General features: G+C 40.2%; 1 protein-coding gene across 3 annotated transcripts in view; it reads right to left on the bottom strand.

The window, feature by feature from the left end:
* SIPA1L2 (signal-induced proliferation-associated 1 like 2) overlaps positions 1–26,558 on the bottom strand; it is a 211,454-nt gene that overhangs the window by 104,354 nt on the left and 80,542 nt on the right. For all 3 annotated transcript variants that reach the window (XM_012731328.1, XM_004691132.2, XM_012731327.1), the window contains exon 3: positions 45–1,780. In XM_012731328.1, coding sequence (XP_012586782.1) covers positions 45–1,521 — 1,477 coding nt within the window. In that variant the 5' untranslated portion in view covers positions 1,522–1,780. The remainder of the gene's footprint in view (positions 1–44; positions 1,781–26,558) is intronic.

Genomic DNA, 26,558 nt, shown 5'->3' with positions numbered 1-26,558 from the left:
AGTGGTGTCAGAGACACACATCTGCACTCAGCGCTCCTCCTTACCTTTCCCATAGAAGAATTTGCGGTAATAGTAGGCCCCCAGGTCGATGTGCTCTATGATATAGCGCTTCACTTTCTCCCTATGAATGGGCTGGTTTTCCCTGGGCACTTCCAAGACAGAGACTCCTGCATTTGTGCAGTGAGAGCTAAGAGATGATTCAAAAGAGCAACTTTCCCCAGAACTGAAAGATGAGGAGTTGGCCCTGGAGAGAGCAATTCTTCTGTCACCTTCCCCACCGGTCTCATTTCGAAAATAGGGGCAACTCAGGACAAGGTCATTACTTTTCCCATCACCCTCATCAGCATCCAGGTTCTCTTTGGAGTTAAGATCCTCCTTGCTCCCCAATGGGGACTCACAGGTGCCTGCCTGGCCCGTTGGCATCTGTGTCTGGGAGGCAGCCGAAGCTCCTGTGGTTATGTTCTTCCTTTTCCCCACATTAGCCCGGGTAGCCATAGCTTCATTGATGTTAAACAAAATACTCTGGACATCGTAATGTGCAAAACAACGCTGACAATTCCAAGGGCGAATGCCCCTCTCAAGACGACCTTCTTCTAGATCAGATGTGAACTTGAAAGTTTCATGTTCGCTTTTAACCGTTCGCAGCTTTCGGAAGAGGGAGGTTTCCACTGACTCTGACTTAAACCTCCGTTTGAAAGGCTTGTCCCTGTCTCTTCCCATCAGGAGGGCACTGTCCACATAGTCTAATCCTGAGAAGCGGACAAATTCTCCTCTAGAAATTTGTGCTGCCGCATGAAGGCTGGGAGAGATTGCAGGATCACAGGGGAAAAACTCGGGGAACCCAAATGGGGCCATTGTTTTGTGGTCATAGTTCTCGACACGGTATCCTCTGAGCATAGCAAAGAAGTTTTCACCAGATAAGCCTTGCCGGTCTATGGAAGACGTGCTCCCATACTCCCTGTGCAGAGCAGCCCCAGTATTGGGGTTCACTGCATTTTGGTCTAAGACATCTTCAGCATCAATGTCGCTGATGGTGACATCACTATTGCTTCGCTGTCTTATGGGGTGAAGTCCTCTTTGAGGCGAATGAACAAAGATGTCTCCAATTGTGTACTTGGCCTCCACAAAGTCCAGGTCCAGTGGCTCCTCCTGCTGCCCATTGTTCTGGTCATTCTGCCCATTGTGCATGATGGAGGTGACACTTTCATAGCTGGTCTGAGACCGGCTTTCCCACAGTGCCTTGCAGCTTAGCTCCTTGGAGCAGTCCTTTTTGGGAGGCCACTCGGACACTCTAGCTCTCACACCCATCTTGGGCACTGCTGGGGTACCATTAGCTGGACCTCCACTCTCACTGGAATTTGAGGCATTTAAAGAAGTAGGGGGTCCCATGTTGCCATTCATGGCTTTAAATTTTCGAGCAAAGTAATCATCAGATTGCATGATTCTGGGAGAGTCCTTGAACTTTGTTGAGGCTCTGCCAAGTTTGTGCTTTTCTTCCTGTGACTGCCTTGGGTCACTCATGTCTATCCAGGCAAGAAGCTCCACGTTGCACAAGAAGACTGATATAAATGTAATTACATTGTTATTTACAATGCTATTTTAAATGCAGAGATAAAGACTTCTTCTGTAGTTGGACTTTCTCTCTTCAACCAAAAGCAAACAACATTGTCTGAGTGTGATTTCTTCAAAGCCAATTTGCTTCTCAGTTGTTATAAGTTTGTAAACTCTGACCTTTTCAAGAGCATTCCTTAAGACCTCTGGTCATCCACCTTTACTTCACCTGAATTAAAAGACAGAAAATAGCCATTAGCAGTCAAGTTCTATATATTTTCTATATCTTATCTGTTCTCTCCTACTTCTGCTCATCTCCAGTTCCCCCAAATTGTGATGAAGTTTCATATCTCCTCATCCTTGTTCATCCTGTTCCTCTTTGAATATCCTGCCTTCCTTCTCTACTCAACTGACTAGAATCAAGCATTGAATCAAGTACTACCCATCCCAGTGAACTCCAGGACATCTCCCACCCTTAATTCTTATTTGAGCAAAGAGATATTTCTGTGTCTCTACAGCCATCACACCCTCATCTGGCACAGTTCTTCCCTTAGATTCTGGATTGCTGGTTCACTGATGGTTCTCTTCCACTAGCTAAGGTCAGGCTCCTCTAAATCAAAATGTTGTCAGCAACATTATCTATAAATACTGTCTGAGCTTAAATCAGGTAATCAAATAACATTTCAGTTAGCTACAACAACAACACAAGAGTGAGGTAATTGTTTGCTATGATTCCTTCTTTCAAAATAGTAAAATTCAAATTGTCCAGAAGCAAAGGTTCAATACCAAGGAAAAATAAATTAGTTTTCAGAATGCTCTCCTGTAGTCAAGTGGAAACTCACAGAGATATCCCTTAAGGTGGGAGGAATCCTCAAGAATTTGCTGTTTGAACAAATACAACTTTCTAGTTGATTATGGGATGACCACTTAACAAATTAAAGCACAGAGATAGTATAAACATCATAATTTCCTTTTGTAGTTGGTAGAAACACCTAACCAAATCTTTAATGGACACTTTATTTTTTTAATTATTTAATTAGACTCTTTCCAAAGGGTTCTTAATGATTTTGAGATGAACATGTGGATCTCCCAGAATAGCAGATGTTTTCTTATGATGGCAGTTTGCTACCCTCTCCCCTAGCCCCCAGTGGAAAAAGTCAGTCAGGGAAGACAACCTGCTGTCTATTTCAAGGGCAGCTTAATCACTGAGGAAATAAAATATTTTTAGGATGTGGCAAACCAAGAGGGATGAGCCATCAGATGCTCATGTTCACGGAACACACCAATGTTCGCACACGGAAGAGATGACTGCTTCTGATCTATTTCACTTAGAATTACTGTGTTTCAAGTATCACAGATAATGTGAATTACAATCATTTCCTACACAATTTAAACTTATCAAACCCTTTCCTGGAAAATGAAAAAATGACAACTGAGACAAGAAACAAAACAACTTCTTGCCAAATGCTCTGCTGAAATGTTATTTGATCCTCTACTAGGCAGCTTCTACATAATCCTATTGATAATTCTGCTGCTTACAGACCACTAAACAAAATCTGAATTATTTCTACTGGTTGATACAGAGCTAAGTAAATTCTTAATAGGCATTAATTATATTCATTTTCAGTTATATACCACCAATATATAAGTATCCTATTATAACAGAAGTATGCTCAACCAGCCCTCAGTCCCAAACTTCTGAACTGTATGGTTTCTAGAAATATAATCAGGAACTAAGTATACTTCAACTTAAAACACTGTAAAAAGAATAACAAAATGTATCAAAAGAAATTCACAAAAAAGGAACAAAGATTGGCTCTCCCTGGTGGCGAAGCAGGTTAAAACACAGCACTGAGAATCTAAAGCCGCTTCCCCATGAGTTCGATTCCCGCCTGTCCCGGAGGTGACCACATGGTGTGGCAGACCTCTTCTGACCCGCCCAGTGCTCCCCTCAGCAGTGTACTTCGTTGATCTGCCTGTTCTGTTCCCCACTCTGTCTCTGGTGAAGACTCTCACCGCCCCTGGGCCTGGCCTTTACCCCAGTTCTGTATGCACAAATAAATAAATCTTAAAAACAAACAAACAAACAAAAAAAACTGTATTAAAAAAAAAAGGAACAAAGATTAAAAACTGAAATGGAATATGGTTGAACTTAGAAGACAAATCCAGATTACTTTTTTTTCTTAACAGCATGAAATAGATACTCCTCTCCAAGCATTTAAAAAAAAAAAAGGGAAAAAAGGGGAGAATATTACAGAAATTTGGAAATAAAAAGGAACCACGGTCACATATATAGAAGAGATGATTAAAAACAAGCACAAAAACTATGTAATACATGCAACTTTGTGGTACCAAATTTTGAAAATACATTTGAAACTAATGATTTCCTAGTTAAACAAATTTCCAAAACTGATCCAAGTCACAAAAGCCTTTCTAATGAAATCTTCTGAGAAATCCCTTCAGTTATAACTTTTAAATGTCTTGTGTACAGTAAGATTAGTTCCAAGCAACAACTGATTATTCCTGTCTAGAGCCTATTCTTTCTTCTGGTCTCTCCTGAAAACCATTTAATTTACGTGAGGCTTGATCTACCACAATATGAGGCCCAAGTTTGACCCATAAAAGTCCTTGTCACGTGAGGAACGGAGTCCAGGGTGGCCTGGGAACCTCAGCAGCCAATGGCAGCAGCCCACCTAGGAAGGGTGTCATCATTACCGGTGCTCTGATCCTCCTGTGGTGTTCAGTGGAAGAACATAAGTATAGAGCTGGGGGCTCGCCTTGCCCATGTGACTACGAACAGGAATAGCAGCAAACAAGCAAGTGTCAAGTTTGGGACAGAAGGCCTCCAAAGGCTAGAGCTGCTCTTGATTCTGACTGGGCCTGGGAGTGTTCTACTCTGGGAATTGTGTAGCTCCTTGAGCCACATGATTACATTTTTTGCTTTATACATTTTCAGTTTGATTGACAGTACAGGCCAATTTTAAATGTTCAGAGAGACAATATTTACATTTAATTAAAGACCACCAACAGTGACTCTGATCAGAATGACTTTACACTCAGTGTTGTATAAGCTGACTGGTCAATGGAGGAAGGAAGGAAGGAATGAAAAATTGCAGTTCTGACACTTAAATTCAGTTTTAAAACCAAAACCTTCTGGAATGATCCCTGCTCCAATACCATAATTACAAGCCTTTAGTAAATTTTAGTTAGTAAGCCACTAATAATTTTAAATGTTCTTGATGTAGTAGCTGATTAACAAACTTAACTTCAAGTTGCAACTTCAAGATGCAACTTCAAGTTGCAGATTCTTTCTTGTGAACCTTACAGGACTAGTCATGTTTTCAGCTTTCCAAAGCTATCCAAAGCAAATCTCTCTAATGACAGACTTAGAGACAAAATAGCAATATGATTAAATTAAAGGATTACAGAGAGTACCTACCTTTAAAACATTTTTAAGTATTCATATACTTTTAAAATAGTGATTAAAATGAAACACTTCCAAACAACTATAGCAGTTGTTTTTAGTAATATAACTTAAAGATTTTGGTATCATGCAATTTTACCAGTATTATATATAACACATGGGAAAGAATTAACATAAAAGTCTTCAAAAAGTAGGTATTATGGGAAAAATGTGGAAGGGTAAATAACAGAGGGGGTGAAAATGTCAAACATGAACTGGAATGACTGTTACTCATTGAGAACTGTAACTGAGGCTTTGAATGAGAGGGAGGCAGAACCTTGTGTGCATGTAGGCATGAGTGCTCGCATGGTTCACATGCGCGCGCACGCACACACACACACACACACACACACACACACACATACATACCAAGGAGTCATGTTTGATGAAAAGTTAGGACTCTGGGGCAATGTGCCTGCATAACAGGACCCTGGAACAGAAGAGCCTTTATAGTTATCATCACCTTCAGTTTTTTCCACAAGTTCTAACCTTTCTCCTTTGCTGTTTCCCTGCGGGCTCTAACTGTGAACTTTTGCACAGATCTGCACTCTTAGAAGCATGTACATGAAAGGTAATGAAAGTATAATCTAGAAAGCTTCCCACATGCACCTGTCTCTAAACCTATTCTTTGTCTCTAAACCTATTCTTTGTACTGATCAGTTATTCATACGTCCTCTGTAGTCAAATCCACCATGAATCCCAACGGCAGGCTAGTGTGTGCAGGGCACCCTGGACAGGGCTAATGGATACTAAGCTAATGGAAGGGATAAGAAAAGGTTGACAGAGAAGAGTCAGAAATGGCAGCCTCCAGAAATCAGAGGACTGTGATTGGCTCCCAAACAAACACAGGTGGGAATCCTTACAGAACAGGGAAAGATGTAATCCCCAGAGCACCTAATTATCTTCAAAGTCATTTAGGGTCTTTGGTGAGTTGTGAAGCTAATATGAAAACCCTGGGCCAATTATTCCAATTAGTCCTGTTTTCATCATCTCCTCTCCCACCCTCAGAGCCATTTAAAAGGCCTTCTCCAGCTCCTCACACCTCCTGCCCAGCCTCTCTGCAAATACTGCAGCTTCAACACTCTTTTGTTAAGTGCCATCACTTAACAAACTTAACCTACTTTTGAAACTGTCCTTGGGTGACACCTCTTTGTTAACCACCTTGAAGATCTGCCACCTTTGTTAATATTAGAATGCAAACTATGGTTTACAAGATTCTCCTTCATCTTTCCTACTCAAGTTCCAACCTCAAGTCTCACAGTTCTCCTCTCTGGTTCTCTATACTATACCACAGACACACTGACAATCTTCCACGTGTTCAACAAGCCACTTGCTGGGCTTCCACTGGAGCTGGAGCTGCTGCCTCTAAAGGGGATATCAACTGCCACTGCCTAGCTCAGCTCACCTTTCTCATCCCCTCGGGGCATCCCTACAACACACCCCTTGGTGGCCTCTACTTCCCAGCTGTGGACCTTACTTAAAATGATGCCCTGCTTCTCTCTGGTGGCTCTCAGAGCCCCCAAGAAAATACCTCTTCTATCACTTCACTTGCCACAGTTTCTAGGATGTGGGTAATGTTCTATAAGTATTACTACATAAATTGAAACATTAATAAACAAAAATGCTAGGTAGTGCCTTTATAATACAAATTGTCTAATGTTTAAATGGCAAGTTTTAACAGAATATACTGTGATCATAGAAGTTTAATAGCTTTGCAGAAGTGTGTTTATTACAGAAAGTGGACTAAACATGGAGAGCTGTTAACTCTTTGCAGGCCATGCTTCTACCCCAAGGCATACCCAAATCCTTACAACTATAAGTTACACTGAGCATAATATACAACAACTACTCCACTCTGAAAAGAGTTTCCACCCCCACTCTCTACCAGCCCAAAGAGGTAATTACAGACAGGTCTCTTAACTGTTTAGAAAGAATGTCATATTTCATCCTCTAATCATCTCAACAGCAGCATCTATTAGGGGGAAGGCCCATTCCTAAGCAAGATGAGAAATAAGGATGGGCTAAATGGCCAATCCTGTCATCAGTCTCTGTCCTGTTCTGAATGGGGCAAGACAGTTGATTGTTTGCAGAGTTTCATTTTTCTTTTAGGTGGCTCTGTGCCAGCTTCCTGAGGATCTGGATGGATGCCCATGAGTGGTAGCATTCCAAAACAGGATGGCAAGTAGAAACCCTATCTTATCAAAGGACTGGGTCAAAAGGGTCATCTGTGCAAGTCGGACACAAGAAAACCCTCAGCTTCCATGCACATCATCTTTTTAAGAACAGTTGACAGCCTGTTCCTGTCCTCTCTCTGATTCCGAATCATTTCATCATTGGAACAGAGTATAATAAACCAGTGATAGTTTTAAACCAACAAATGCAGAGTTTGCAAGTAAAAAGATGATAGTTATTTTTCTTCACAAAGCTAAAGTGCTATTTTGTGAAATACTAAAGAGTAAAGGGATTTTCACATGTGCATACTATGGGGATCACCTTTACCATGTGCTTTCTCCTGCCTCAGTTCTAATTAAGAGTAGTTTAATTTATTGCATTCCTAAATTCACGGCTAAATGAATGTGATTTAAAAAATATTGTGTCAAAGAAAATAGAAGGTAACATTATTACTTCCCTGAGAACTTTAAATAGAATACTTTATGCTACAGATATAGAAAAAGACAAATACCACATGATCTCACTTATATAAGGAATCTGGAAACAAGAATTCATAGATACAGAGAGCCAACATAATTCCAGAGGTGGGAGAAGGGGATGAAATGGGTGAAGATGGGTAAGAGTCCAAGCTTTTACTTTCAAAATAATTCCAGAGCTGTATGAACAGCATACTAAGTACAATTAGCACTGGTAAGTTGCTAAGAGAGATTTTAAAAGTTTTCATCACAAGAAGAAACTTGTAACCGTGAGGTGGTGGATGTTAACTAGACCTACTGTGATCATTTTACAATATATGCAAATACTAAATTACACATCTGAAACTAATATAAGGTCCATTCAATCTCAAAAGAAAGTAAAAATACCATTCACCAGGATGATTTTATTTAATTAAATTTAAAAAGAGAATAAATTACAAATATTCTGAGAGCCCTAATCAGCATGCTCTCCAGGCAAACCCTCTGTCTTAAGGCACTGACCACTTACCGGGAGGGTGAAGAAGTAGGATTCATTTTTAAATGATCATTAATTAAAATAAATCTCTAGTGTGTTTCTACAGTTCTTTTTCCCATTCTTTAATTTCACTTTTAATGTCAAAGACATTCCCCCTTCCCATTATTTCCAATTATTCTTCCATTTCATCCAAGTCTATGATTTTTTTGGTCCCTTGGTAAAAACTGGAAATTGTCTCCAGCACTCAGTGGACACTAAAAAATGACACAAGAACCTATGTGGCCTCACAGGTAGGGGGGCACCTTGAGTGAGAAAGGGCTAGGGGAAGTAGCAACTGACAACTCAAAGAGAAATAAAAGAACTGGGAGTTCGAAAGAATATTCTGTCCTCATGTTAACAGTCCTAGTAATAATTCTTAAAGGCTAGAACAAAAATGGAGAAAATGTCATACTTAAGCATAATTGTCTTTAAATAGGATGTTTTTCAAAGTTTTCCATGAGATATCAGTGAGTCTTTAAGACCAATATTATAGTCATAATTGAGCCACTTATCAGGATTGCAGCTGCAGCAAATGGATTGAAAACCACAAAATGCACAAATTAGGAGTCTCATTCAAGGAAAAAAATGGTTAAAATTATATGACTGATGTATAATAAAAGTCTAATGACCATAAAAATGCTTATTTTTCATACTCATGTAACATCAGCTCTAATACTAACATGCATAATTGGGGAGGGAATAAAAAAAGGAGCAAACTGTGCTTGCTTGGACCCTCTCTGTGGCCAGCAAGACCAGAAAGAACAGAGGTGTGCTCACACTTCACTCTGATGGCAGTCACCCTCAAAAATCAAGTTCGGTGCAAACAGCTTGGCACGAGGTAAAATTAGGACTAAATAGCTGTTGTGTGATCCATTAACTCAAAGGTGTGTGGTAGCAGACTGCTAACATCAGGGATATGAGACAACTTGATAAATGGGCTATTATGAAATAATAATGATTACAAATGGATATAGGTGTTCAATAATAAATATATTTTTGACAACTAAATTTCTGGTAGACCTGAACACTAAAATTATTTCTTAGGTATTTATCTTGAATTAAACATTGGAGTAGCACCAAAAAGAAATATCTGGGGACATAAGAATATACAAAAGAGCAAAATCCTCCTCTTTGGTGTTTTATTATAAAGGCAAACCTATGATTTGTGAGGGAAAATAACATCTTTTCTTGGTGGGATGTTCACACTGATGTTAATCTTATTTGAAATAGTCTACCTGGTTATTTGGAGGAATTTCAAGAAATATCCCCATGGAAAACTGATCCCCTTGGTGTAGTTAAGATTTTTTCCATCAGAGTAAAGTGACTGAAGGATTGGGTCTCCAATGGAACCCTACACTATGACTGTATACTGATTATGGTCCATGGTAAATAAAATGTCAAATCAAAGGTCTGTTAAGAGGAGCTCTTGGTTGAGTTTATGAGTGAGAGAGCTCTGCGTTCCATGAAGATAGTCTTGGCTTATTATATCCACTGCTTACACTTTCAGTTTCTAGAATTTTAGCCACACATGATTTACTCACATCCATTGTTGCAAACCACAGTATTCCGAAGTACTGAGTTAACATATTTTCACAACCCATTCACAGAACCCACTGATTCTCTGTCTGGTTTCTTTACTGGCTGCTCACTGGTCTTCTTTGAATGTTGACACTCCTTTGGGTTATTCTAGGCTGCTTTCTCTTTCAATTCTGTATAACTCTTTGGGCAATTCTAGTAGTTTCATTCTAGATGCTGAAATCTGTATCCAACAAGCCCTAAGATGTCTGAGATCCAACATTGCCATGGTGAATGGTAACAGCTCTGACCTCATGCCCACACCCTTGGCACACCTTTTCTTCTCTGGCCAGCTTAGGAGGAACACCACCATCTAGCTGTCTGCTAGACAGCCTACCATCTAGGACTCATCCTCCCCCCTTAACCCACCAAAGGCTGCATCCAAGTCAAGGATCTTCAATTTTGCTTCTGGAATGCTTCACATATCCTTGCTGATCCTTCTATCAATAGCCACCACTGCAGAACCATTATTTTACTCTTTCTGGATTATTGAGAGCCTTTAATTTTCCTTAGAACAAAGTATGATAACTAAGGAAGCAAAGGTCAGTTCCAATTCATTTTTTATACCAGGTTTTCTGCACAGGCTGTTCTCCCTGCCAACAGACCCTGGGTGCCCTTCCCTTGCTAACAGATGTATCATCAGTCACATCTCGGTTCATCTATTGGGTTCCCCAGAGGTGCTCACAAATCTTAACATTGGTTCTCTGTTATCTTAATTTGGACTTCAGTGGCATCCTGCACCTTTTTTCTTACTATAGACCCACCACTTATTGGTCACTGTCCTCCTCTGGACACTGTCGTGATGTAACAGATATGATTCTGCCCCTGGGCATTTAGTACATATCTAGCTAGCCTCTACCACAAGTGAGCTGAGACTACAGCGAGATTAATTCTCTCTGAGCCTTGGGTTCTTATAAAATGGGGCAAAATACATCCATTTCAAAGGGTTAGCTTAAAGAGTCAATGAGCTCTAGACACAAAGTGCTTATCACCATGTGTCCTGTATTGAAGGTCCTAAAAATATGACTTGAAAAATTGATTTATACATGAATGAATATTTATTGATAAACTAATTGGCTTAGAGTAATTAACATATAAATAAGATACATAACTACCCCAAGGAGCAGTCATGGTCTCAAAATATAATATGATAACTGCTAATTGATTTATGTACAAAGAATAATAAGAACTCAAGCAGTAAATGACTTGTAATAGGCAAAGAGATGCTTTCTGAAGATGAGGAAAATGCCCGAACAACCTCCAGTCCAGTTACTCTCTTCCCAACTACAACTCGAGTTTAAAATTATTTTAGTGACTTCATTGTACTATAATGAGATTATTCTGTTGTTTTAAACTTTTGATACATCAATAAAAAAACAAACAAACAGGAACCAATTCCTGGCCCAAGGCTGCTTTCACCTCGCCTCTCTTTCTATGCCCAAAGCAGAATGAACAAAGAGCCATTTTGTTAAATGGAATATTCTGATGATAGAATTTTTTCAAGAAGACAGAAGAACAGCTGTGGGTATTGACTGTTTCCCATTAACTTTTAGATCAGAAAGAGATAAAAAGAGATAGCCCTGCACATCCTACCCTCAGGAGGTTATTAGTTAATACATTTTATTCAGCAAAGTGGCCCATGAGTTACAGATGACACAGTAGGAAATGAGAGGTTCCAATTAATAATTTAGCAGAGGCATTTATGTCATAGGAAAACACAGCAAAAGAAGAAGATAATTTCTATTTGGTGCCAACGATTTAAACTGCTTTTCTGTTGTTTTCATTTAAAAGTTACAGAAAACACTCTATTCTGTTCTTTAAATAAATGTTTAAGTGTAAATGACACTGAATGGTAAAGAACGAAACCTGAGCATTTTTTATATTAAAACCTGGTAAAGTGAAATGAAGCCTTAAAAAAATATTAGGGCTCCAACCTATTGTTTACCTCTAAGAGTAGCAATCCTCTTCTCTCTTCTCAAGCATGCTATTTTTGTTATTGAAACCAGGGTAAAAACTCTTGCAGTGCGAAGGATCTGCCTCACCTTGCTCAACGAAACTAAAATCAATCAATTCCATTGAAAACAGAACCAAACACGTAAAGCAGCTACCTTCAAGCAGGCTTTGTTAAAATGTAACAAGTAAACCATAAAAGCCATAAAAACTGAAGATGCTCCTGTTCAACTGGGCATAAAGAACATGAAAGAAAAAGATCCATACAACAGACTAGAACACTTGATTTAAGAAAAAAAGTAGTTATTTTAGCAGCAAACATACAACAAACTCCACTCATTAATCACACATAATCAAAGTCACCTTTGCACTGTTCTCATGTCTATTTGAACTACAGGACACTGTGTTGGTTAACAGCTTTGTTGAGTTTTATTATCTGACTCGAAGATTCTTTTGTTACTAGACCCTGCACTGGACAAATGATGAATGAGAGCTTCCTAATCCTGTGACACCAACTGCTCAGAGACGCATGTGCATAACAAGTAACAGAAAGATGGAGTTAGGAAACTGGGACACCACTTCTGAAGAGCACCTGAAATACAAGCACCTGTCGCTTGCACTCTCCATGCTTTCAGGGTCCAAGATGGGTACCTTGTGTGCCGCACACAACCCCTCTGGAAGGCTAAACCACCAATAAAACAAAGACTCATGGGTGAGGGGAGATACTCTATCTGATGTAATAGCTGCCACGGTATTCAGTTTGAATTCTCTACCTTTATGTGCCCTCAGAAACCTGTCTATCTTACAAACCTGTCCTAAGAGACAACAGGAAAATTGCCGCAAAATACCAATGTCAGTTAAATGGAGAAAAGAAAAAAAAAAAAAACAACATAGGAGCATCAAGTTCTTGATTGCATGATCTTTCCCATAATTGTTCTAGTTCTTCTGGCTAGCTGCAAGGCAAGCTCTTTCAGTACTTAAAAATAAAGTGTCCTGAAAACTCAAATTTAGGTGTAATGTTGACTGAATCCTTAAGGAAATTTTCCCATAATGTAGTTCTTTAATAAAGCATTTCCTTCGAGGGGGATACGTTTTCATTTCACTAGTCACAGAGAATGAATTCCAGTGCACTGAGGTGGAAAGTCTTCCTCCACATAATTTACTGGGAATTTGAAACATATGAACTGAATGCTGACTATGAAAGGAAAGTTAGACCACTTTCAATTACAGATACATACTAATTAATTTGGCTTGATATTTTTTAAAGTTGATTAACACCAAAGATTTTCTCTTGAAGGAAACAAAAATGTGGCTATGCCATATATTTTATTAAAGTTTTCAAAAAAAAATAACACTTTAAGAAACCTATTTATTTAAAAGATTATGGTCACCGGACATCAGGACTTTCTTTGAATTTCTAGGTTAATGAGTAAGAAAGAGGCAGAAATTGCCCTACTGATACCTACCTGTCAAAAGACAGGAAAAAAAAAACACACACACACACACACACAGCAAGTAAGTAGATCATCTGTGTCACCGTCAGCTTCAGGTCGACCTGAAGAATTTGTTTGATTCATAATGTATCCTCCACTATAAAATATTAATGTTTGTTATATACTTAGATAGGGATTTACCCTTCTCAAAACACTTTTATGATCATTCCATCCTAGGAAAACCTCTGAAGAAACTAGACTGCTCCCAGCACTCGCAGGTGAAGGAACAGTCGTAGGGCTATGAAGAATGTCACCTGCCCTCTATCAGGACTGTGAAAAAAGAGAATCAGAACTAGAGCCCAGGTTGCTTCATCTGTCTGGTAACGCCTCAAATTCATATATGGCCTTTAAAAATTAGAACTAAAAAGGAAATGAGACCCTCCCTGGTGGCGCTGCAGGTTAGAGCAAAGCACTAAGAAGCTTAAGTCACTTCAGCATGAGTTCGAACCCCGCCTGCCCGGGAGGTGACCACATGGCGCGGCAGACCTCTCCGGACCCGTCCACTGCTCCCCTCAGCAGTGTACTTCCTCGATCTGCCTGTTCTGCTCCCCACTCTGTCTCTGGTGAATCTTCTCACCCTCCGCATCTCTGGCCTGTACCCCAGTTCTGTATGAATAAATAAATAAATCTTAAAAAAAAATGGAAATGAAGCAAGTTATTAACTTTGTCCAAAAAACAGCAATCTAATCCAAATCTTCAAGTAAAAAGAAAAAATACCCAGCGCCACTGTTTTGGAGCCCAAGGAATGGGGTGTTGGAGGAGCACATAGGTAGGGGAAGGAGGACTTTGAAAAGAGGATGCTCTGGGGTCTGTCTTTCCTTCCAGTCAGACTGTGATCCTGAGCAGCAAGCAGGGTCATTGGACATAAAGGGTTTGGCCATCCATGTGCAGCACTTCTCTCTAACACTCTGTGGGGCTCCTCCTTTGTATGGGGGTGACCCTCTTCTCTGCCCTTCTTAAGAACAGACTGAAGAAGAGAGCAGCCCCTCCAGCACAGTCTTACCTGAGACACCTATGCACAGGTATAGTTCATCATTAAATGGTGAATCCCAGCGGGTCCCTGCTAATTAACAAATACCCCCAAAGGAATCACAAATGCATCTGACTGACAGAGCAGAATGCACTTGACTCCAGCCATCACCAAATAATGACATCCAAGCTTCTACACCACTTCTCATCATTGCATGTTTACTTTCCAGAAACAGTCTTTCTTCCTTTGTGCCAAAGAGCACTGTCTAGTGTTTTGAGTATTAATAAAAATCATGATATTATATCTTAAGAGATAGGGAAAACTGTTCGAACAACCTCATTTTATAAACCCAGAAATTAAGTGATTCATCTAAAGTCACACTGCCACTTGGGCCAAATGGATTTCATAACTGACTTCCAAAGTACTCACTGTTAGTCACTATTCTTGTTTCCTTTTATTGAATGTAGTATTAACAAAAATGATAAAAAGGGGTTTGCACATATCCCAGTATGGCTGAAAACAGCTACACTATCCACCACTCCTGCTGCTATGCTTTTGCTTATACATTAAAAAACACAACTGACTTCCCCATGCAACTAACACTTTTACCCTAACACTTTACCTCGAAAGTACTTTCTGATTGTTTATTGTATCAAAGTCTAAAATCCACTCATTCATGCACTCAGAAGGATGGACAGGCTTTTTTTTTTGCATTTGGAGGAAAACAATAAAAGCTTGCACATAAAGCAAACTTGATGAGCAAGGGCTTGGGGTGCCAGAGTGCATTTCAGCTGAAAGAACATCTTATTAAGGATTTCCTGCCATTGCTTTTGGCTCACAGTAGCTAAAATAACGTCCAGAGTTGTGCAATTTCCCTTCTATATTCTAATTGCTTAGAGTCAAGACCAAACACCTGTAAAACTGGAGGGGAACAGGAAAGGTTACTAGAATGGTGGATAAGGAGTCCCAAAGCTCTTTCTCTCTCTTCAGTTTCAAAGGACAAAGAGTTATAAATGCTACTTTTTTTACATGGGGAAAAAATAGCCTTTGTCAACTTTGGCCAACAGAAGATAAGCAGTCCATATGAGACTGCTGTGGGGTGCTCCTGCCAATGCAGGGCAGTGTATCACGGGCAACAATGAGCCTCATTTCATCAGCAACCCTGGTGATCTGGAGAGAAGCACTGGTTCCCAGAAGTCAGTATGAGTCTCACAGATGATTAAAGCAGAACTCCTTCTGACCCCTTTTGTCACTAGAGGTGAAGAGACCTGTTTTTCCTGTATTAGCTCTGGCTTAACCAGAATTCTCATCCAGTCTGTCAGAAGCAGATCTTTCCATTTATTCTACTAGCATGTAAGGTCCCTTCCCTACTTCAGGTACACATTTTTTTTTTTCAAACACAGGTCTGAGTTCCCATATAAAAGTATGGTACAACTACAGTACAGCTAATTAAAGACCCTCCCCAAATTTAGTTCCATTACACCAAGTCCACCCTGAGGAATCTTGTTATCTCCCAATACACCGTATCCCTTCCTACCTTGGTGGCTTTCTTCTTGGAGTTCCCGCCCCGGAATGTCTTTTCCATTCCACAAATACAACTCCTTTATGATATGAAGAACAGACATTGATGTCGGACCTAAGTTCAAATTGGCTTAGTCATTTCTTCACTGTTTCCCCGGGGCAAATTTCTTAAGCCCCTGGAATCTCCACTTCGTTACCTATAAAAGAAGTTTAATGTATGTGCTCAACAGATACTCATCCAGGGCCTGCTTTGTACTCTAGGATTGAGGCTATAGCAAAGAATAGTGTAGAAAAGCCCCAATTTCCCAGATATTCTGATAGAAGGTGTAATAGAACAAAGAAAGACAAATGAACTCATAACTGTCAAGGGTAGATGCCACAAAGGAAGGAGAGAAAAAAGCAGGGGTGTTTAAGCATGGGTGTAGATGTTGAGAGAAGGGTAAGGTGGCTAAGGGGAGACCCTGGAGAGAGGCTGAGGACAGAGCAACACAGAGCCGCAGGAAGAGGGACAGGACAGGAGGTGCTGTCAGGGAACACAACAGACTGGATTCGGATTCAGGAGCACGCCTGCCTTATTTGCTCAAAGAACAGCAGCAAAGAGACTAGGAAATGAGTTAGAAAGGTACACGGATTAGATCACCGAGGGCTTTTATTCTGGAAGGATCTGAGCAGAGAGGTAACAAGATCTGACTCAGGTTTTAACAGTAAGTTTGTCTGATCCAATGAACTAAGGAAGGAGGGCAAACAGAAGACCAGAAGGGTGACTGGGGCTTGAACTCCTTGGTAGCAGTGAGATGGTGGGAGTGGAGGGCTGGATTCTGATGATAGTAACTGAAAGTGTCCTAAAGATTGGGCTGAGCAGTATGAAAGAACAAGCAAAATCCAAGAATGACTTCCTTTATCGGGAAGCAGGAAGATGACCTTACGAAGAGGGAGAAGACCACAGGAAGACCAGAGTATTATCATCAAAGACAAGCATGTAGGCAGTATGATTAGCACATGCCTGAACATACTATGAATCTGATCAATACAAGTAAATGTTTTTGTTGTCATCATCATTTTCTATATCAAACCTTGAATCCTCCTAACTGCAAACTCAGTTATGTGTTCAACTCATTTGAACATATAACTTCTGACTCATTTTGTATTATTTGAGCTGTATTTTTTTTTTGGGGGGGGGGAGAGGGGTGAAAATAAATGTAGTTTTCGAAAATTGTTTACACACTTCTTGAACCTAATAAAGCTCATCCTATAATACTTGTTTAAATGTCCGGGGAAGCAGAATTTATACTCTGGAAAAATAAGGCTTAATTGCCATATGACCCAATCTGAACAAATATCTGAACTCATACAGGAAAAAAACAATAGAGAATCCAGACTGCATATCCATGTTAAAAAACTCTGAGGGCAGGCCCTCCCTGGTGGCGCAGTGGGTTAAAGCACAACACTGAGAAGCTAAAGCTACTTCCACATGAATTCCATTCCCACCTGCCCCGGAGGTGACCACATGGCATGGCAGACCTCTCCTGGCCTGCCCGCTGCTCCCCTCAGCAGTGTACTCCATAGATCTGCCTGTTCTGCTCCCCACTCTGTCTCTGGTGAAGCCTCTCGCTGCCCCTGAGCCTCTGGCCTGTACCCCAGGCCTGTATGAACAAATAAATAAATCTTAAAACAACAACAACAACAACAACAACAAAAAACCCCACAAAACTCTGAGGGCTAAAAGTGATGGGTATCCTGTTTTCATTTGTAGGAGAAATGCTATAAAGAACTTTAGGACTAAGGTACCCAGAGTAGAAAATAGCAGGATGACGACTCTGGCCTTTAATGGTACACTGTTCTAATCTGTTGTTAGTTTTACCCCGGTCTGTCCTGTTGGATTTTGAGCAGAAGATCCCTGAACTGGCAGAGGGGGATGGGGTCAGGGGGATATTTTGTATATGGGCAGTAGTAGGACTATTGCCAGAACATTGGTTGAGAAATGTTCATTAAAAATACAAATTTCAGGGTCCTCCCTGGTGGCGCAACAGGTTAAAGCACAGCACATAGAAGCCTAAGCCACATCCGCATGAGTTCGATTCCCTGCCTGCCCCGGAGGAGATCCACATGGCGAGGCAGACTCTCCTGACTCACCCGCTGCTCCCTCAGCAGTGTACTTTGTCAATCTGCCTGTTCTGTACACCACTCTGTCTCTGGTGAATCCTCTCACCCTCCGCCATCTCTGGCCTGTACCCCAGTTCTGTACGAATAAATAAATCTTTAAAAAAATACAAATTTAAGCTACTCTCTTAGAAATTCTGACTCATGAAGTTGGGTGTGGAGCCCCAGACTGTTTTTAACAAGTTCCTCAGGTGTTTCGGTGTTGATTCACCCTTGAGATCCATGGGGTAGGAAAGCACTTTGGAAAACATAAAACATTACACACACAGATGGTGTAATTAAACCATTAATTCCAAAGCAATTTTAGTGGTTACCATTTTTAAAACCACCCCCACATCCCCTCCTATGGCCCTATGACTACATCCATCTATGGCCAACATCTCGGTGTTAGATCCCAGGGTGTCCAGTATTTAGGTTAAAGAACTTGGCTTCACAGGGCAACGCTTCCTACAAAGTGCTGGAGTGCAGTCACCACTGGCCTGAAGTTGGATTCAGAATCAGAGATAAGGAAATAATAGAAGAATGAGGATAAGTTTTGAAGTCAGAGATTCAGACTATAAATTAGGTAACAGGTTAAATATTGTTAAACCACAGAGAACAAATGTGATGTACGAACAGATGTCCTAGGAAAGCAGAAGAGAAGGGTCCATGTTCTGCTGGACCCTTGATATACAATATATGATATTTGCACAGTTAAAGAAGAGCATGAGATGCCCATGCAATGTATTTAGTAGAAGAGCAAGAATTCAATAGTAGGTGTGCCTGACTACTGCTATATCTGTATTCTTGCCATCAAAAAGGATATATTAAAAAGTATTAGACTCAAACAAATGAAACGACGATAACCCATATCCATGAATTAGAAGACACTGCTAAGATTTCTGTACTACCCAAAGTGACCAGATACAATGCAAGCATAATTGGTATACTTGGAAAATGGAGAACGCAATCCTAAAATTCATGTAACCTAGAATATCTAGATCTCTTTAAAAAGAACAAAGTTGGAGGTCTCTTATTGTTCCAATTTCAAAACTTACTGCAAAGCTAAACAATCAAAATGGTATGGTACTGGATAAAGATAGCCATGTAGCTCAACAAACTAGAGAGACCACAAGTGAGCCATAGTATGTGATCAAACCATCTATGAAAAAGAGTGCCAGGCCAATTCCAGTGATAAAGAACAGTCTTCTCAATAAATGAAGCTGTGCCAGCAGGGTATCCACATACAAAAGAATGTGATGTATGTATTACACTGGCTGCAAAAATTAACTCTAAATGGATCAAAGACTTAAATGTAAGAGTTAATACTCATAGAAGAAAATAAAGAGCAAAAGCTTCAAGACACTGGATAGCATAACTATTTCTTGGATACAGTGATAGAAGCAAAAATGTATAAGGGAAGTTGAACTCAAAACCAAAAGTGTTTGTGCACAAGACACTATCAAAAGTGTGATGTGAAAAGGCAACCCATGAAAAGAGCGAACATGTTCATAAGTCACACTTCTGGTAAGGGGGGACCCCGTCAGTATAAAGCATTCCTGTTGCCTCTAGATGCCATCACTAGGCTCTGTTATTATTGCCAGGGAGAGGTCTTGCTGGTTCAAGCAAGGCCAAGTCCAGGGCTCGATCTTTAAGAAAACGACTCCCCATTCTAGCATTTACATTCACCCACTCAATGAATCCTCCCATTACCATATTCTCCTAATACACAGATTCCAGTTTCTCCGAACTTCAAGCACTTTCCCTCTCTTAGAATAATAATTTGAAAACATACTAGTTGCATAGAGTATCTGCTAGTCTTTAACAAATGGAATAAATCAGTTGTAATTGGTAGCTTTATGCTCCCGTCTGGAAAGGCAACGCATGCTCTTAAATATAATACAGTTTGACAGGACGGAATAACTTCCACTGACAACATCAGGTTTTGATCGCACAGTAATGTGTAAGATACAGTTCCCAATCACCAGATTTCAGTTATAAGTTTTGTGTCCACTAGTCTAAAGGAAGATAAAAGAAAATCTAATAAATGGCTGAAACATGAAGGAGTTAGGTTCCAAGGCTGCCAGAGAGAGAACGCGCAAAGCCTGGAAAACATCCACAACATATGTTTTTTTAAAGCTGTCATAATTTAAAGTCTCTCTAAACATCTACTGTTTAATCTAATTTTCCTTCATGAATGTTTGGCTTCAGCTCAAATTGAATCAACATTTCCATTGTAAATCTCTATTTTCACATTTTCCTGGTTTGATTATAAAATGTCTTTGGTTTGAAATGTGACACAAGCAGAAGTCTGAATTTCAATGTTCTTCACTGGCAAAATGGTTTTACTACAAAACCAAAATTGTAGTTTTCTGCAAGTCAAATGTCTAGAAATTAGCTTGAGCAAAGTGAAAAATAAAACTGTAGAAAATTCTTCACTACAAATTTTCTCCCGAGTTCTTAAACAAATAGACATCTGCTGGTTAATATCGCTATCTAACCATCTAAAGACATCACATTTAACTCCACCTCTTGAATGCGGCCATATAGCGTGAAACTGTGATGACACATGCGGAAGCCGATGGGCACAGCAGCCCGGGGCCTGCTGGGCAGCAGCTCAGCCTCCCAAGAGGCTTTCCTGCCAGAGAAGAAGCCAACTCTGACACCAGCTGTCCTGAGTGAGGGGGTTACTAGGAGGGGAAGAAAGGAGCCACTGTGATGAGCCTTTAAAAGGGGCTGACATGGGACCTCCCTGGTAGAGCAGGGGTTAAGTCTCATCTCTATGAAGCTATCACTAACTACTGAGCACTGAGCACAAGTTAGATCCCTGGCCAGAGAGCTGACCCACATGGTGTAGCAGACCTCTCCTGTCTTGCCCATTGCTCCCCTCAGCAGTGTAGTTTAGTAATCTGCCTGTTCTGCTTCTCACTCTGTCTCTGGCAAATCCTCTCACCTCTCCATACTTCTGGGTATACCTCAGCTCTTGTATGCATAAATAAATAAATATTAAAAAAAATCAAAGGAACCAACACATGTGTTTGCACTGTCAGACTGAACGCTGCAGAAGGCAGTGACCCTGCAGGTGGGCTGGCTGTGGAGTGCCCCCAGGGTTCTGCTTGGGGATGGGTGCTGACTCAGCAGCAGCAGAAGGACTTGGAAAGACTTTGCTCTGGAGAATCACAGACCCCAGTCACACATGGCGGGCCTTGCTGCACCCTGCCTGGAACAGGTTTTTGTAACTGAAGTTCTACTTCATACTGTCAGCTGGCAGCAGGACTCTCTCTCTCTCTCCATTTATCCTGCTAATTAACCTCTCCTCTGCTCTTTACTTAAATTGTTTTTATTTTCTGCTGCTGTACCCGTTTGTTTGCATTTGCAGTGATGAGTGTCCAGACCCGGATCTTGTAAGAGAGGTTCTAAACCAGTGAGTTTTTAGACTCTTCGCCTGGTAACAACTGAATGCCAAACATTCATTAGTTCTTTAAGTGCAGCCAATAAGGGATGCTGTCTATCTATTAGGAAGAACTTCACACCATGTCACTATTATATTTCTATTAGTAAGTCACTTTATTATGTACATGATAAATGGTGAAAGCAACAATATACCAAAATTTTGTCATCTTTATCAGGGCTACTAATTATATACACATTAAAACAAGAACAAATGAGTCATACTCCACATAAAGTCAAAGTTGTAAAAGTTGGATCTCAGGTGACTTTCTCCATAGAAGTAGTAAATTGTGTAGGTAAAGCAGGAGAGAATTCTCTGCCATTCACATCTGAGCATCTGAGAGTGGCCACGGCCACAGGCATGAGTGCACTGCCTGAGCTGAGCCTGATGAAAAGAGCTGTGCTGCTTCATCAGAATCAAAGGCCAGGAAATGCAGTCAAGATTAAAACAATACATTGAGTTCAGCAGTTATCATAATGTCCTCATAATCTTTACACATGCCTACTATGCAGCATTTCAACATTTAACTATTTGAAGCTTATCCACTGCATATTCATAGAAGTCATCTAGAATGACAAAATATTCTGGGTATAACACTGTCTATAATAAGTGTTATTAAAGTCAACTGTGGGACTCCTAGAAAAGCTCGCTATCCCTGTCTGTGATCTAATTTGGATGTAAACTCTCATTAACATTTATTAAATTTTAACATCAAAAGTCTCCACAGCTTTAAGGTTAGCAGCACAAAGCTCAAATAACCCCCATTCTAGCATGGACCATTCACCAGGCAGGCAGGAAAGGGTTACTGCTGATACACACTTCTGCTGAGGGTATGAATAGGAAGGCCCCCAGCATGCTCAGCAGGAGAGGGAGGAGACCTAGAAGAATCCTGGGGCTTTAGTAACACAGTTGTAGGTTAGGGCAGTCTACCAAGATCTTGAACCTGAAAACACACATTGCCTTTCTTAAATAGGGCAGAGGGCTCAGGAAAAGGTCCTATTTGTAGAATGATTCTATGGTAAAAGAATGCTAGGTGTACAACCATATCTGATTCTTTCAAAGCATCTTTCTACACAAGTGCACAACGGCACTGTGTAAGGTACTCGCTTTTTTTCCCAGAAAGCCCACAAGCACTTTCCATTAAAACCTTTTTACCACTGGTACTCAAATAACAAATTTAATTATCTAATCTTTCTAGTTTCAAGCTACCTGAAAAGAATCACTATAGAGAATGGTGTCATGTTTAAGAGCTTTCATTTTGCTAATTTATACTGTGAATAGTCTTGAGATCTCCTATGTTTACTGGTTTGTTATTACACATACTCCCAAATAGTACATGAATACACATGCACACACACACCGCAGAGAAGAAAAATTATTTCTCTATCTTTGTGGCATAAGTAGGTACACAGGTACAACCTAAATTTGGAATAGAGAGCTCAGATTCTCGCCATACTTACAGAACTAGCTCACCAAGGAAGTGATGGTAGACCGGCTGACTCACCAGTAATAAGAAAAACAAAATTTGACCTTGGCATCTAAATCTGCAAGTGTATATATTATTTTTTAATTGAGGTATAATTGACATGTAACACTGGTTTCACAGGGGTACAATATAATGATTCTATATATGCATATATAATAATTCTAGATACACAATATAATGATTTGTATATATTATAACATGATTACTGTAAGTTTAAAACCCACCACCATAGTTACAAAAATCTTTTCCTTGTGATGAAAACTCTAATAGCTTTCTTAGAAGCTTTGGAATACACAATATTGTATTATTAACTATAATCATGTGTTATATCCATGCAACTTTTATAATTGGACACCTTGTATCACCTTCACCCATAACATCATGTTCTTTTCCCTATTTTTTGTTACCAATTCAGATCAGATGGCAAGCATTCCAGAAAAAAGAGATTCCTCTACCCTATTCAATGCTTCCTAAACTGTTTGATCATTGATACAATTACTCATTAAGCATACTATGACATTTCAGGTCTTCTCCATCAAACAAGCAGGATGTCATTTATTTGCATCTTCAATGTGCAGTCTAGCCCTCTTCCAGGTAAACTACAAATATCACTGTAAGGAAAGCAGCTGAATTCCTCGGGCTAATTTGACTGAGGCAGTCCTATCTCTGAATCTTATCTAGGGCCTTTGGTGCTGAGGTGACTCCTGAGGCAAAGGCATTAAAGAATACATGTGAATGAGCCCTTCCCAGTAGTTTCAATTGTGAGAAATCGCAAGACTTATGATCCAATCAAAGATCTGGTCATAATATTCTAAAATCACTTAGCTTTAACTTATTATTTTACACAGTGAAATTTAGTTAAATTGAGCAACTACATCTCAAAATCACTTTTACAAGGATGGGTGAAGACTTAAAGTGATTTTCTCTTCTGCATCTTTTAGGAAGCACTTTTCTGTGCACCCTGTACTCCTACCATGGAGGAGTTCGGCCCCAGTGGTGTTGCACTAGCCCAGAGCCGGCAGCAGAGGATCTCATTCTATTTGTAGAATGTGCCTGAAGAACTGAAGCACTTCTTTGCTTGCTCCACTCCTCCCCTGCCTGTCTTTTAGACGTAAAGCCTGGCAGATCAGCACTGCACCAGGGGACTGCCCTCTGACCACCAGGAACTTGCAAATGGTGCTATTGCATTGGAAGGCCCGAATGAGCTTAGTAACAGAAAAGTAGCAACTATCACTTTGACTGTACTGGATTCTGTTAGTCCCTGTATAATTATGAATACTGAACAGAGAGGAAGGCCCAGTACAGAGAAGGCCCAAACAAAAGCAGGAGTTCTGTGAATAATATGCATTGCACATTTGCCGGCATTTACTGATGGGAGAAGCTTCTGTAACACTCAGAAGCTAAGGACAAGGCCTTCTGCAGGATCTGTTTCCCTGTGAGCTTGATTTATCAGCTTTAGAACCTCTAGAATTCTACTTCCACACAGCAAGAGGTTTCACTCACAAAGCCAGATACCTATATCCACAACCTGAATTTACTGGAAGGAATCCATTTTTTACCATTTAGCTGACAAAAGAGAGGAAGGAAATGAACTTCTTGGCAAAGTTTGGAGGACTAGTGAGGGGGGTGGGCAGGACCAGACCCTGAGAGCTACTGGTAGCCACGTGCATGAGGTGGGGACATGAGCACTTCCCAGGGTGCGTCTCCAGCAGTTCCCGCCATGCTGTGGAGTCACCTCAGAACTCCAGGCATGTGACCCACAGGCTGCTCAAACTGTCTCAAATTCGGAACCTATACTTACACTGCTTTCAGAAGCATATTACCCAAACTACCCGTTAATTTTGATCTGGGAGCCAGGTTTTTATGACCTTGACTTTCCCAAGTCTGTTTATTAGTGTCTACATAAACTGTGGTGGCTTTTTAAGATGCTCTTTCTAAGCTGCCACCTCCCCATCAGTCAAGGTCATGACAAAGTCTAGACCGATTAGATCCTGCTCACTCAGGATCATTACGCTATCAATACATATGACAAAGTCACAAAGCAAAATCAGAAGCACCCATGATAAAAGCTTAGCAATGACAGGGCACCTTCAAACTGGAGCCTTCCCTGAGGCTCTTTGCTCCTCTTCTTTTGTGCAGCTTCTCCACCTCGCAACCTGCTTCCTGTGCCCAAGGAGAACCTAGGGCCAGGGAGGCAAGGATATGAATTAGGAAAAGCAATGTGAAGTCAAAGGCCAGTCAGAGTTAGCCCTGGGGATTTACAGAGTGGGCAGAGGCCAGCAAAAATGGAAGAAAACAGAAAAGAGATGGTCAAGTGATGTTGGGGAAAACAAACAAACAGGAAAATGCAAGAGAAACTAGGTGTAGAGAAAAAGAAGTTAAACAAATGAGAGGTGATGGGAAAAGCAGAGGGAAAGAGGGGATGGGAGAAGAACAGGAATTTATTTCATGAAGCAGGTTGATAAAAGTTAAAATACAGCCAGAACATTAGCAACTGTCATGGCTTCCAGCAGGGAATTCGCCACTAGCCTCCGGAGTGGAGCGCTCACCTTGTGAGACATTAGATCAGGTTCTGAAGGGTTTCTCTCTGGGCTTGCCTCTTTAACAAAAACACCTGAAAACAAGGTGGGTGCAAATTCCTTAACAGGAAGTTACATGGGCTCCAGCATTCCATAGCCCAGGATAAGGTTTTCTTTTATAAATGAGAAAGAATATTAGCTTTTCTTCCTCTAAAACTTCACTTTTATTGACACTGAACACTTCCTAAATTATTTTCTTGTCATTATCTGCATTCATGAATTAAGATAAGTCAGCATGATATGTCTCCCACACAAAGTATTCAGTTAAGTTTGGACTTTATTCCTGCATCAACTTTATCTGCCCATTTGATGCTTTTTATTGACACTTTAACCAAAAATAAGAGTAAATCATGTAATAGAATGGCATTATGGCTTTTATACACTCAGTTTTCAGTTAACCTCCACAAACAAGCTGTGTACAAGAGCACTCTCCATAAAACTAGGGCATGGGTAGGGAACCTGGAAGCAAGGACAGCCTCATCCTACAGATGTAAAAAGCAAATGGGATGGAAAAGAATGTTATGTTTTCAGTGGCGCCTTAAGTACATCCCACGTATAAATATATGGATGAGTGTGCGTACATACACACATATAAACATATATTTTTCTAAATATCTACCCAAACCCATTATATAAACACAGAATACATGATATATGAACATGCCCTCTGAGTATCTGACACTTGCAGTTGAAGATGCAATTATTTAGTTATTAGAAATACAAATACTATTGGACCATCTATTCCCTACTTAAGTAACTTGTGAAAGTCTCTCTTAACTATACAGTAATTTCTTCACTGTCTGAAAAGGAAAAAATTCATCATATAATTACTTAATCTGCAACAAAACTACTAAAGCTATCCAGCATAGAGATATGGCAGTTAATCTGATTCAAGCCCCTGCTGACAGCAGAGCTGCAACTGTGAGAGGCTTAAAATACAGGCATTTCACCTATCAGGATTTGCTCATTTCCAGTAGGTCTAATCATATGATGACTCACTACATGCAAAGTATACCTAGAAAGAAATCTTTATATATACTGCATAATTATTTTGTCATAAATTTCTAAAATTCATCTGGTTCGAACCTTAAACACAGTACTGAAATGACTTCCAGGAGGCAGCTAGTATCACTAATCCTTCAGAACCTTCAAAATCTTGGGTAGGTTCCCAGAATTAAATGCCAATTCCAGCCTAGTTTTTGGTGCCTCCACAACCTG

This window comes from Condylura cristata, unplaced genomic scaffold, assembly GCF_000260355.1.
Source record: "Condylura cristata isolate star-nosed mole 26May11 unplaced genomic scaffold, ConCri1.0 scaffold00030, whole genome shotgun sequence".
NCBI classification, from domain to species: Eukaryota; Metazoa; Chordata; class Mammalia; order Eulipotyphla; family Talpidae; genus Condylura; species Condylura cristata.
The sequence above is the reverse complement of the archived record's forward strand: the minus strand, read 5'-3'. Positions and strand labels throughout refer to the sequence as shown.